Source organism: Aythya fuligula, chromosome 12, assembly GCF_009819795.1.
Source record: "Aythya fuligula isolate bAytFul2 chromosome 12, bAytFul2.pri, whole genome shotgun sequence".
In the NCBI taxonomy this organism is placed as follows: Eukaryota; Metazoa; Chordata; class Aves; order Anseriformes; family Anatidae; genus Aythya; species Aythya fuligula.
The window spans coordinates 7,864,436-7,876,899 of record NC_045570.1 but is presented as its reverse complement, the minus strand read 5'-3'; the positions used below and the strand labels follow the sequence as shown (position 1 = coordinate 7,876,899).

At 44.2% G+C, this 12,464-nt stretch overlaps 1 protein-coding gene across 1 annotated transcript; it reads right to left on the bottom strand.

Moving 5' to 3' along the window:
* Positions 1-2,889: 2,889 nt before the first annotated feature.
* On the bottom strand, positions 2,890-12,206 carry OSGIN1 (oxidative stress induced growth inhibitor 1). Its single transcript, XM_032195719.1, has 6 exons — positions 12,149-12,206; positions 7,884-7,987; positions 5,581-5,717; positions 5,037-5,228; positions 4,631-4,722; positions 2,890-3,945 (listed from the first exon to the last, which is right to left on the bottom strand). The coding sequence occupies exons 2-6, from the start codon at positions 7,966-7,968 to the stop codon at positions 2,955-2,957; spliced, it is 1,497 nt and encodes a 498-aa protein (XP_032051610.1). The 5' UTR covers positions 7,969-7,987; positions 12,149-12,206; the 3' UTR covers positions 2,890-2,954.
* Positions 12,207-12,464: the final 258 nt, after the last annotated feature.

The following is a 12,464-nucleotide window of genomic DNA, read 5'->3' as shown; positions in this document are numbered from 1 at the left end:
CAACTCACCGAGGTAACCTCCAGGCTAGGCTGTGCATGCAGCAATGAAACAGCACTGAAAGCATTTAGCACCTCGCAAAGCTGTGCCACTGCTGCAGGAGGAGCGCGATGTGCGGGAGGCCCAGGAAGACACTTTTATTTTTCTGGTCCTGTCACATGCTGCAGGTCAAGGTTATAACGCACGGAAGAAGGCCACACATAACAAAGCAGCTATCTATTGACTCTCACAGCCGGTGTTTTGGAACAATAATTCATATTTGTCTCCCTGGCTACAGGGAGCTGAATGGCAGCCTGGATTAGCACTGTGCACTCCTGCCCTGACAACTTTTTATGGCTGATGAGTGAACCACTACTTCATTCCCGAGTTCTGCTGCTCTGACAGCCCTCCAGGGCAGAACATAGGATATTTTCTAAGCACCAGTTATGAAAAACCACTTCCCTTTCCAGTCCTACACAGGGCAAGAGAGCCAGCTATTTAAGACACGGTAACCCAAGCCCCCTGACGTAGGCACTGGCTGCTGCCCTAGATAGGAGTTCCCCTGTGCGGGCAAATTAGATCACAGTAACACGATGCTGGGTACAGGAACGATCAGCATGAGCACTGACTTTGACTCCAGTGAAGGGAAGGCAGCAACTCACTCAAAACCAGCCTTAACTCCCTTATTCCCAGTGTGCTCTGATGCCCCTTGACGTTTTTAAGCTGCCCTTTGGCTTCTGTTCTCTGGTTCGTTCACTTCTGATGCAGGAATTTGAGGCCTGACCCCAAATGTTATTTTTAGAAAGGTGAACATTGATTGTTTATTGTTTTTTTTTTTCCTAGCAAAGGTCAGCTGCTGGGAAGGAATAGCACAATCCTGGAAGCTCAGTGCCCTAGCATCATGAAGGATGAGTTACAAGGTGAGGAAGATGGGCAGCTTTCCACATGGCTCAGGAGGACCGTGAGGGCACCTCTCCTTTAACTGCAGTAGGATGAGGCAATTAGATTAGCACCATTAAAATAAATGGTGCTAACATATTTAAATAAATAAAAAAAAATCTCCAAAAAAAAAGTAGCCAGATATTGAATGGGGGACCCAAAGAGATGGAGTCTCCATCCTGGGAGACATGGAAAGCTTTCCTCGATGAGGCACTGAGCAAATGCGTCTAACTCCAAACCTTAGCCTGTGTTAGTAGGGTTGGAAGTGAGCCCTTTAAATGTCCCTTCCAACCTAAACAATCATAACTTACTTGACTAGGCCATGATTTGGGATCTCTCCCAAGAGAAGATACTAGGTAACAGGAAAGATCTGAAATCTCCTTGGCAAGAACAAATTGCTTGGCAAATAGCTTGCTTTTGTTGCATTGTTTAGACTCACAAAGAGGGAGAGGATGCTTTAGGGTAGTGTCTACAAAGGTACTCCAACCTGTTGGGCAAAGATACACAGAAAACAAATCCCATGTTGAGCTCTGAGGGAGGGGAATGAGGCAAGGTTCAACAGGCACAAACCACATTCTGGTGTCTGCCAGGAAGCTGATGAAGAATAGTTCATTAGATTTTGTCTTGGTCGGAGTTTTAAAGTCAGAGTTAAAAACAAACAAGCTTTAATAAGTCTGAAATCACTTTATTGAGAAACATTTCATACAAGTCCGTGGCAACAACATTCAGGTGCAATACAGCAACACTACAGACAAGCTCCTTGCACATCTCCCTGCACAATTTGAAGAGGATTCTTTTAAGAACAGCCACATACAAAGCTCTCCAGAGATATGTGCAGCATCCTGTCACATCAGCAAGTTTCAGTACAACACAAGGAGCAGAGTGTCTTTACATTGAATAAGATTAGCTGTAACTCCTAGGAGAGGTACACAAGGCTTTGTAGGTCTGTTGAGAATGCTGCTGGCAACATAAGGCATCATTTCCACCCATCCCTGCTCATTCAAAACACTGACTGAAAGCCTGTAGCAAGATGCTTTGCTAGAAAAATCTATTAGAAAATCAGTATAAAAATCATACTATTTACCATAAACCATCAAAAAGTGACTGTGCCATTTCCCCTTAATACACAACATTATTAGAAGATGACATTACGTTAGAAATTCACATTACAGTACACAACTTATTGCTTCTCTCTGAAATCCTCTGTGCAGCAGAAGCCCCACACAGGTACCTCAGCAGAGCAGTAGCTCTCCTTCAGTCCTGCTGTCCGTACAGCAGCTGCCAGGAATTTGGCCATCGCATTTTAGGAGTTAGTAAAAAGCTGCAAGATGGCAAACTGGATTTTTGTAATTCAGTACCATCACTTCGCTGAAGGAAAAAACAAAACAAAACAAAACAAAAACATCACAGGAATCTTTTAAATAAAAAGATACTAGATATTACATTTTGCTGGTGTTGTCAGTGAGATAATACAGTTTTGACTGTGTTTCTGTGCCAGTTTATTTGAAGAACACCACTTCTTTCAGTGAATTCTGGTCTAATAAGAACATACAGCTGAGCCACAGGAGCAACCAGAACCACATTGGCTTGTTTTGTTTCATCACAAACACAGCAAGACTGACAGACTCAGGGCTGCCAGCAGGCTGGCTGGAAATAATTGACTTTGATTGTTTTCCAATTCAATTTTCAGCTACCTGGAAGGTGTCGACATAGAAGAGCAATCACTAGCTTGCCCCCTGCTTCTCCAGGCACAAGATTCAATGCCCCTGCTGCCTCCCTGCACAGCTGTGCAGGAAAGGAGCTGAATCCCCACAGACTGAAGGTACTGCCACAAAACCCACTCCATTTGGGGACTTAACCTTCCCAAATCCATTTGGTGACTTAAGCTTCCCAAATAACTCAGCAAGAACTTAGTAACTCTCCACAGGACCTTGGAGAATACCAGGAGTGGGCTTCACATTTGAGGATGTACATATCAGATTCTCTACGAAAACAGCAGTAACCCATTCAGACACTGTTATCACAGGGGAGCTTTTTTGTTAGGGGGGATTTTTGTTTGCTTTCTTTAAGAGAGAGCTGGCAGCAGCCAGAGCCCCTCCCTGCACAAAGCGTACAAAATTATCTCCAGCTAGAGGTCCTAGGGCATAAAGCCCTTTCTCCTGAGTGCATTCATAGGTGAATGGGTCAACATCTATGGGATTCCTCTTGGGATTGACTGGTTGGTCGCTGTCCATTGCCAAATCAATGCCATTATTTGGCAGAAATGAGAGGTTGGGGTTTGAACCAGTTAGAACAAGAGCCATGGAAACTTTATAAGCTTTCTGGTAGCCATTCTTGTCTTGAAAGATGCATTTCTTGTCCTTGCCAAAAGACAGTACATGATGTTCAGGTAGGCTAACGTAACACTCATATGGCCCAGCATATGCAGCTGACTGTTCTTTCATCATCTGATGGACCTTGTGGTATTCAGGATACATCATTTTGGGTAGCTGGTTAAAAATAAGACCTGGATCACTGACTCGCCTCCGGAAAACATGAATTACTGGAATATTGCAGTGGTGAGCAAAGAGAATCGCATCAGCAGCTGTCAAACCAGCACCTACAATCAAGACTGGGTCTGACGTGATACCAATACTGTTGTTCTTCACTGCTTCCTCTAGGGCAGAGAGCTGGTGATGGACATAGGAAAGGTTCTCTCCCTTGACCCCCAGCCAAGTGGGGCTATCATATGTTCCAGTAGCCAAGACTACATTTTCCGCATAGATAGAGAAGGGCTCCTTATCACCTTGGACAGTTTTGACAAATCCATCCACCTGAAAGACCTCCATACCCTCCTCAGTGAAGTTCCAGAGGGAGTCGCTCTTCTGCAGATCTTCCTGCACGTGGTTGGAGATGCTCTCTGCACTCACTTTCCTCACAGAGGTTACAACAGTCCCACTTCTAAAGTTCTTCTGCAGCCCTTTCTTCATCACATAATGTTGGTAGTATTGAGCAATGTCTTCTGCTGTGGCTCTGTTGTTTCTGAGGCCTCTGTAATATATTGCAAGCAAAGGTCAAGCAGCAGTTAACTAAGAGCCTGGAATTTCTCCCCTCTTCCACTGAATGTATCCTAGAGCCATCTATCCTGGCAGTATCGGAGGAGACTTATCTAGTTTCCCTGACTTCAGCAAAGTTTTTTCTGGTACATGGAGCTAGCAGTCAAATCTGCAAGCTGTTGGATAGAGGCAAATTACTAACATGAATCCCATTCCAAAAAGTCCCCATCCCTAAAAGCACAGTCACTCATTTGTGTCTTCCTCTCACGTGTTTCACTTTTATTCCATTTTCAACTCCTTTAAGGTTTCAACTGTTACTTATCAAGAGCAGAAGCACCTGAGAGACTGTGAAGCAGCTCAGATGATTATGCTTGTCATTAGGGACAGAAGTAGTAGTCACAGAAGTCAGAGAACCATGCCTTTTGCAAACGTTTTCAGATGACCTCATGGTCACACTGTGATCATCATGCCAGTGTGTGTTGAGAACACATGGCAACCAGCACTCCAACTTTATCTGGAGGCACTTAATGCAGAATGGACTTTTGATGGGGAGAGTGACCTTTCTGTCAGGAGAATCACCCATGACAGATGGGCAGTTGCATTCAAGGAGTCCACTCCAGGTTCCCAAATAACCTCTGGATGTTTGAGGGGGAAAAATAATCAGGCCATAGATATCTCACCTTTTCTTTTGCCTCAACCAGTCTTTGAACTGGAGATCTGGGAGTCCCATCCATTCCCCTCTGCTCAGGGTAACCATAGAGCCCTCGATAGACTGGAACAAGAGAGTTTAAACAGCTTTCAGTTATTTAATGTACAAAGTGAAATGTAACTCAAGTTTCAATAATGTCTCAGAACATGAGAAGCCAGTGATTTCATCTGATCCACTAGCATGGATGAAGCCATCCATGTTCTCCAAAGAGAAAAAACTCTTGTTCCCTCTTACACCCCTTTTAAACTCGCTTCTTCATACACATAAAAATCAAACATGGGTGACCAGCACATTGGAGCACCTTTTGACTCCCCAGTCAACACCTCTGGCTATCCTACAGCATGCAGACCTAAGCAGTTAGGCTTTGATTCACTTACATGCCAGGCACCTCCAGGAGGGTTTCTGCCAAGCACCAGGTGGGGAATGGCTCTGTCGGTCTCGTGCCACCAAGTGAGGACAGATTCTGCTGTTCCACCAAAGTCTGTGTCTGGACGCAGAAGAGTATCAAACAGAAGAGACACAGGGCTGTGGGATCGTCCCTCCAGACCTTCAGACAGATACTCCAAATCCTGAAGAGAGACAAATCACACGCTCAAAACATGTGTCCTGGCAGGCAGCAGACTGCCTGTAACTACAGCACTTCCAGTTAGTGCTTTTGGTGTTCTGTGAAGTTCGTTTACTTGCGTGCAGCCCATTACTGCCTGAGGGCTACCTCGAGGATCTTAGCAATGCAGGCACTCCATACAAGGGAGATTTGGATAAATAGAAGTACTTTGCTTAAGGCTTATTCTGTCTGCATACTTTGAAATTTCTGCCTTCGAAAACTCAAATGAGTTCATCACTTGTAATTTACCCCTAGGGTGCTTCACTATAATGATACACTGAAAGCTTCTGCTAAAAAAGTATTTTCTTTACACAAACCTGGTCCAAAATGGAGACATGTGGAGCCTCTTCTAGTTTCTTCTGAAGAATAGGATGAGGATGAAGAGACTCTCTTTTGAAGTAAGGGGTGTAGCCTGACAGCAAATATGAGAGACAGATTCCTGAAGGTCCATTCCCTAAAAAGACAAAATAGAGGAGATTTTTTAGTCCTGCAGACAGAGCAGCCCTTTAAAAAGTGTTTCTAATATCCAGATCAAATCAAAGTCACTGCTATGTATACAGGATATTTTCTATTGTCAGAATACCAGTGACTGACCTATTGGATGCAGTTGGGAAAATCATTTTACCCTCGTGTCCCCTTTTACTCCTTAATTACATACATTTGCATTGCAAGGTTATGAATTTGCTTACACAAGCCACAGGCTAACCTCACCTGAAGGCTGAGGTCTGTGTCCTGCTGACAAATTGAGTTACTGCTCATCGATTTCTTTAAGGGTCTGCAAACTGGTCACATACTGACTGGGGGCCTCAGCTGTCCTGGATATACATTTCCCATCTGTGTAGAGTGGTTCACTGTGCACAGGATATACAGGATGTCCAGAAAACAGTGACCAAAACAGCTCTGCTCTGCACAGTGTGAAAAGCCGTGTAATAAGGGATAGCTGGCAATAGTGGTTTGACTGACAGATCTTGAGGACACTTGCAGATTGGAACCAGCTCTACTGTGGTATTGCAGGCAGCGTGTTAAGGAAGAAAAGTCTCTCTGCCATGCCAAGACAGCCCTTCAGAATACAGCACTTTGAACAGATTGCTGGAGAGCTGAACTCCTCTTGCCAGCCACCCGACAGACAGTGGAAAGACTTGATCTGTGCGACTCCAAAGCCCAGCAAGAGTAGCCTGTGGAAAGATTTCACATGGCCTTTCTCCAGTATGTTTAATAGTTTACAGTGTCTGCATAACTAGCCGTCAGCCTCTCTGGCTCAGCTCTGCTGCTCGCTATGTGACTAACCACCATTACATAATGCAGTGACGATGTCGGGGAGGAGAGCTGAAGTGACAGAGCAGCCTGCAGCAGGTTGTGTTGACACAGTGCCCGTGCTGCGTGCATGAATCACTGGAGCAAAGGCCACTTGGGACATTTTAGATAGAAGGAGGCTCGTGCTGGAAAGCTAACAACAAGCTGAGCTATGTGAAGGGCAGCATGTGCCACAGCTGGGGACAAAGTCCCCAGTGCCGGTCCTCACCCAGTACTGAGTGAGGACCGGCAGCTGTGGGTCAGCATTCGGAATATTCCACTCACAGGAAAATTTTCCAAAACCCACAGAAATTAAACAAAAACTAAGCTGCAGCTGCGGTAGAACATGACACTTTTGAACTTACTCCTTTGCTTTGGAATGTACGAGGAGGTTCCTGAACCAAGCTTAAGCACCCAAGTGCACAACACTGAGCAATCGATGCAGAGAATTTATTTTCTGAACCACAGTTAAGTTTGACATGGATGGTCACAAGCAGAGCTGCTATTCCAGAAAGCAACTGCTTTTGTGAGCCTGCCAGTGCAGCAGCAGGAGCCTATGGGCTTCCCAGAGAGGGCTCTGAGGAAGCAGCTGGAACCTGTATGCAATGTCCAGCTGCAGTGAAATAGCTGTGCTGCTTCAGTCCGACAGCCTCCCCGTCCTGCACATCTTCACACCAGTTCTTCAGAGGCTTTAGGGACATCTCCACACTGGGTCCCTGTTTAGCCACACTAGGTATCTCCCCTCTCACAAAGGATATAGTAAAGTTACTACATAACCTGCTTTCTAAACTGGTGAAAAGACACCATTCTATTCAATTCTGCATAAAGTCGATGTACCTGACTTATACATGCCAAGAGATTTCTCATGCATTTAAAAAAAATCTAAAAAAAGGTTTACAGAAACATTAACAGCATCTGGAGCACTTCCTAAGTAAATTAGGCACAACAAGAAAGATCACACTCATCCCGCAAATCAAGCACTACAGAACATTAATCAACTTTCTGTGAAATGATTACCTCAGCAGAATGGTTGCTAACCCCTCTAAACACCCAACAGAAAAACCAGAGCCACTGAACTCATGTCCAAAAGGCTACCTTTTCCTTTTATTTTTTTTAAAAAAGGGTGTGTTTCAGGTTATTGAATAGTTGGTTCCCTACTTCCTACCATTCATTTTTGGTACTACAGAAAGTTTGACTGTCAGGCAAAGGAGGCAGAAATATTAGCCAGGGATTTCTGGTTTGAGCATCCAACACACGGAACAAAAGCTGAAGACAGCAAGTCCAAAGTAACAACAGCATCAGAGAACGTAGACAGGAGAAAACTTACCTATGATCACCACAGGAAGCGGCTTGAACCCAGTCTTTTTCTGATGCCTGTTCAATATTGAATACATCTTCCTGTTTGAAAGCATTTAGGCCCAGGAATCAAACCTGTTAAAACAGAGAAGTTCTGAAACATTTGCTTGACAAAATTACATTACTGTCTATAGCCCATAGAAGAGGGCTGATACAAATTATTTCCTTGCACTGTACACCGTCACATTATACTTCTACCCTCAGGACAGGCCTACTCTTCTTTTCACCCTTTTCCCTCCCTAGAAGCTGAAGGATGATTCCCTGATTATATCACAGGAAAAGGAAAGGGCCCTTATCTTTCCCTACCACACATGAGTTTCGGTCCCTTCAGAACAGCTGGCAACATCAGTAACCCTCTGACTACAGTAACTGACATGTTGCAGCTTGCCAAAAAAAATATCGTAAACCCATTTGTGAGTGCTTTTTATTTTTTAAAGTAGCTTGTGCATTTATTATGAGGGTAAGCAAATCTCACTCGAGACTTCTGCCCAAAGGCTGGAAATCTCTTGGCTGCGTTTTCAAACACGTGCTGCTCAATGGCTAGAGGGCTTTTGGAGAAGTGCTAATACAGTTCCTGAACCTGAGGATGCCCTCTTTATTCGTCTTCCAGAACACAGAGTTCTAAGTTTGAATAAGTAAATAGCAACAATTCTTTAAACAAAACATGTAACATTATCTTAGAGGCTAGGTTGTCATTAGAGAACCTACAAAACACCTGATTTTGTCATGCAAATATTCAATGAGTAGCGAATCAAAGGTTTGTTGTGGTTTTGTTCTTGATGGTTTTCTTTTTTGTTGTCATTTTTGCCACTCCTGCAGGGATCCCACCATGTTAAATAACTACCTCAGTTTTCCAAGGAATTAAACTACACTGTCACCAGTCCATGGCAGTCAAAAGTTACTTCTACCACAGTAAAATGGAGATTTTCAAAATCCACCAGAAGCTTTTATGTTATTCTACTGAGAATACAGCCTTTAGAAATATTATTCTCAGCTGGGAAAGTTAAGTCAGAATCCACTGAATGGTACGACTTTGCTCAGCAGGGCATGCTCTCCACACCCTTCCCAAGCACAGCAAAATATTTGGCAAACGCACCGCACACTCCCATAAGGTCTGGCACATCACCGCCTCTGACACAAGCAGATGCCATCCTACGAGCGCAATGCTCCCCTTTAAGCCTGACATTTATATCCCCAGCAGCTACGTTAATGCCGTAAGACCCCGGTGATTGAATGAGCAGGCAGGACCACAGTTAAATTTAGGATTTGAAGAATCCCAGGCTCCAGGAGGAGACTTGTGAGTGCATTCGCCTGCAAGGATGTGACACCTTCTTTGTGCACCAAGACAAAGGGGCACTGGGCTAGACTGAGAACTACTTCAAATTGGGTTCATTTAAGTAGAGAGGCACATAATAAGGCCTACATGTGGGATTTAAAACTAGCAGTTTTGTCCAAAGTGTGTATCACAGTTTAATAACATCTACTAGTTGCCTTCTACCACTTCACTAAGTCTTTCTCATGTGTTTTGCGTGAACCACATAAAAGACATAATAGCCATGTCTTTAATTCAAGTCATTTTGGGCATCTAGCTTTAAACAGAGTTGAAAACTTCATTTCCCAGCTTAGCTGTAACCCAAAGGCAGATGCACATACCCAGAAGACGAACTCTTCCATATGTTGCATCCATGTGGAGGCAGGCATCCACCCCTTAAGGCATACTTACCCCAACCCCAGTAGCAGCAGGAGCCCAGCCTAACTGGCCAAGTATTTCCCCAGCCTTTTGGGTTAAGTTCTGCCATGTGAGCCAAACCCTGCACTACCATCAGCAGATTGCGGTGTAAATCTGCCTGCAAATAGTTCCCCACCACAAAGCTCCAGAATTCAGCACTAGCACCCATGATGTCCTGCGACATCAAAGGTACAGATCACTTACCAGTGTGACCAGTAAGGTACCCACTCAAACCAGCATAAATCACAGTACTTATCTTACCTTTCCATGGTAACAAATAATTCCCTCTCCACAGCTGCACTACATAACACAAGTTTTTATTAATTTTTCCCAACATCTTTTATCTCTGTGAAACTACTGGGAACCTGAAAGCGAGAAGGAAGATCTTTGGAAAGGCTCTTCCATGTCTCTGCTCCGTAGCAGGCTGCAGCAGCATGCACAGAAAGTTTACATGCACGCTGCAGGCAGTGGTAACCCAGCAACATCCGTGGGATTTTTGCTGGAAGCAAGGGCTGCGGAGCCAACCCAATCCTGCACAAGGCAACAGGTCCAGGAGAGCAAAGCCAATGCGAGAGAGAATGAGCCCGTGAGCCTCTTCGTAAAACCTGGGCACAAGGTCATGCTGTTGCATGCCAGTGCTTTCCTGGGGGATCCCAAAGGGGACAAAAAAGGCACAAGGCGGTAGAAGTCAGTCTGGCAGCCTTGTTTGCAGTGCAGGAAGGTTGCCTTGGCTCCTGGCCACTGCTCCATGCCACCCTGCCCCACCCTGATAGAGTACAAAGCCAGCAGCCTCAGGCTGAGCGATAACTCCCACCCTCCTCCTCCTTCTGTACCTTTTGATGCATGAAAAGGGAGCATTTGCTGCAATTAAACCGAACAGTAATGGCTAGAGGAGCACAATTGTTACTCTGAGAAAATTCTTAGTTCTGTGCACATACATGACACTTTTTAGCCATGGTTTTACTCAAGATCTGGGTTCACAAAACCCCATTGTGACCATTTCAATGCTACATGCTTTGTTTCCCCAAGTTTTGACACCAGACAATTCTATCAACACAAGATTAACTGTCAGATGCTTCTGTTTATCCTAGCATGTCTCTATAAATGAAAAGCCCCATCCACATCCCAAAGCTGGCATTTCTATAATTTGTAATTAATTAATCTACTGCTTAGGAGAAAATGAACCAGATGCTGAACCTGTTATAGCTGTTCCCATACTGTAGACTAGCTGTTTGACTTCAGGGGGCAAAACTGTGCTCAGTGTCACAGGCCAAGTGTTCGCTTTCCCTGCCATTATAAGTAAAAGCAGATTATTTTTTCAGTTGCAGAATCAAGAGATTACATACACCTCAATCACCACACAGTTAATTCAGTGCAGCATATGACAGCCTGCTCTTGCAGAGACTACTGGAAAGTGTACAGAAGGCTGAAGTTCATTTCACATTCAGAGAGAGGTGGTTAACTAAATGCAACAAGAGAAAGCCTAGGATGGAACCCAAGACTCATCTCCTCATGCTTCTTTCATGTACGGTAGGCTGCTGGGCACTCACGTTTAGTCAGTTTAGTGACATTGATCACTGCTTTGGCTCCTGCTTTAGGTTTCCTACTTTAAATGGCTGAATCTTTCCTCCTCTTCATTTGAGAGCATGCTGCAAGCTCCACAATTCCTCTCCTCACTGCTTCCAAAGCATTTCAGCAATGATGTGATGTTACATAATCATTCTGGCTTGGAAAAGCACCCAGCTCATCCTGGACCAGACTCCGCATACCTTCCTGACACAGCCTTAAGCCTGGAGGGACTATAACTCACAAAGCCGGTCAGTATGGCCCCTACTGGCTCCAGGCTGCACAATTGAAACAGGTTTTAAGCAAGCAGAAAAAAAGCAAAGATGAATTAACAAGGCAATGAAACTAAATCATCTTTAGTAGAAGTAAAAGGCCAAGTTACATCAGTCATTTGCAAGCAGCTCTCCCTAGAATGTCAGTGGGACTTTTGCTCAAGTAAGGACCACTAAGCAGGGCCTCTATAGTACATGGGGAGAGTTCAAAAGAGCAGTGCAGTCAGCACATAAATAATGGAAGAGACTGAAAGTGCTACTGTGACACTTGGGTTTAAACAAGAACAATGCTAATGTAGAAATGCAACAGTTTCCTTCAGCTTGATTTCTTCATCAACTCATCCACTTCATCAGCAACTATTTAAATTTAATTCATTAGTGCTTTTAAGAAACAGAAATCCTAATAGTTTTTGAAGTTTACACTTTCCCAATAGCTTTTAAGTTGTTCACTTTCCCACAAGTTTCAGGAGCTTTTTTCCCACCACTTGTGCTATCGCTCTCATATGCAAAGCCAGAGTACCCCAAAAAAGCAATGTCTGTGGAAAAATTCAACTTTATGGTACATAAAAATTGTACCTCTTTCTACAAACACCCCTGTGATATTCTGAAAGCAATGTTACAATATGCAGGACAAACAGAACTCTCTGTATTCACTTATAGCCTTCTTACCTTTAGCAGCAGGTCTGATGAGAAGTGAGATCTTTGTGAAAATGCCTGTACAGCCAGGAAAGCCAACCAGACTCCAAGCCTTGAATACTGCCTCTGCTCTAAGACAGCTGCTTAAATATAGTAGGCTACCAGTACTAAATGAGAGGTGGAGCTGAAATGAATGGAGGCGGAGCAAGGAAAATACTTATAAGCATGAGTCAGCAGGAATAGTTCCTTTCCCGGCTTGTGAATGAATGATGCAGAGTAACTTTCCTTAGTGATGCTCAGCTGATTCCATGACCACAGGAAACGCAGGTTTATAGGAGCCATGTATGGT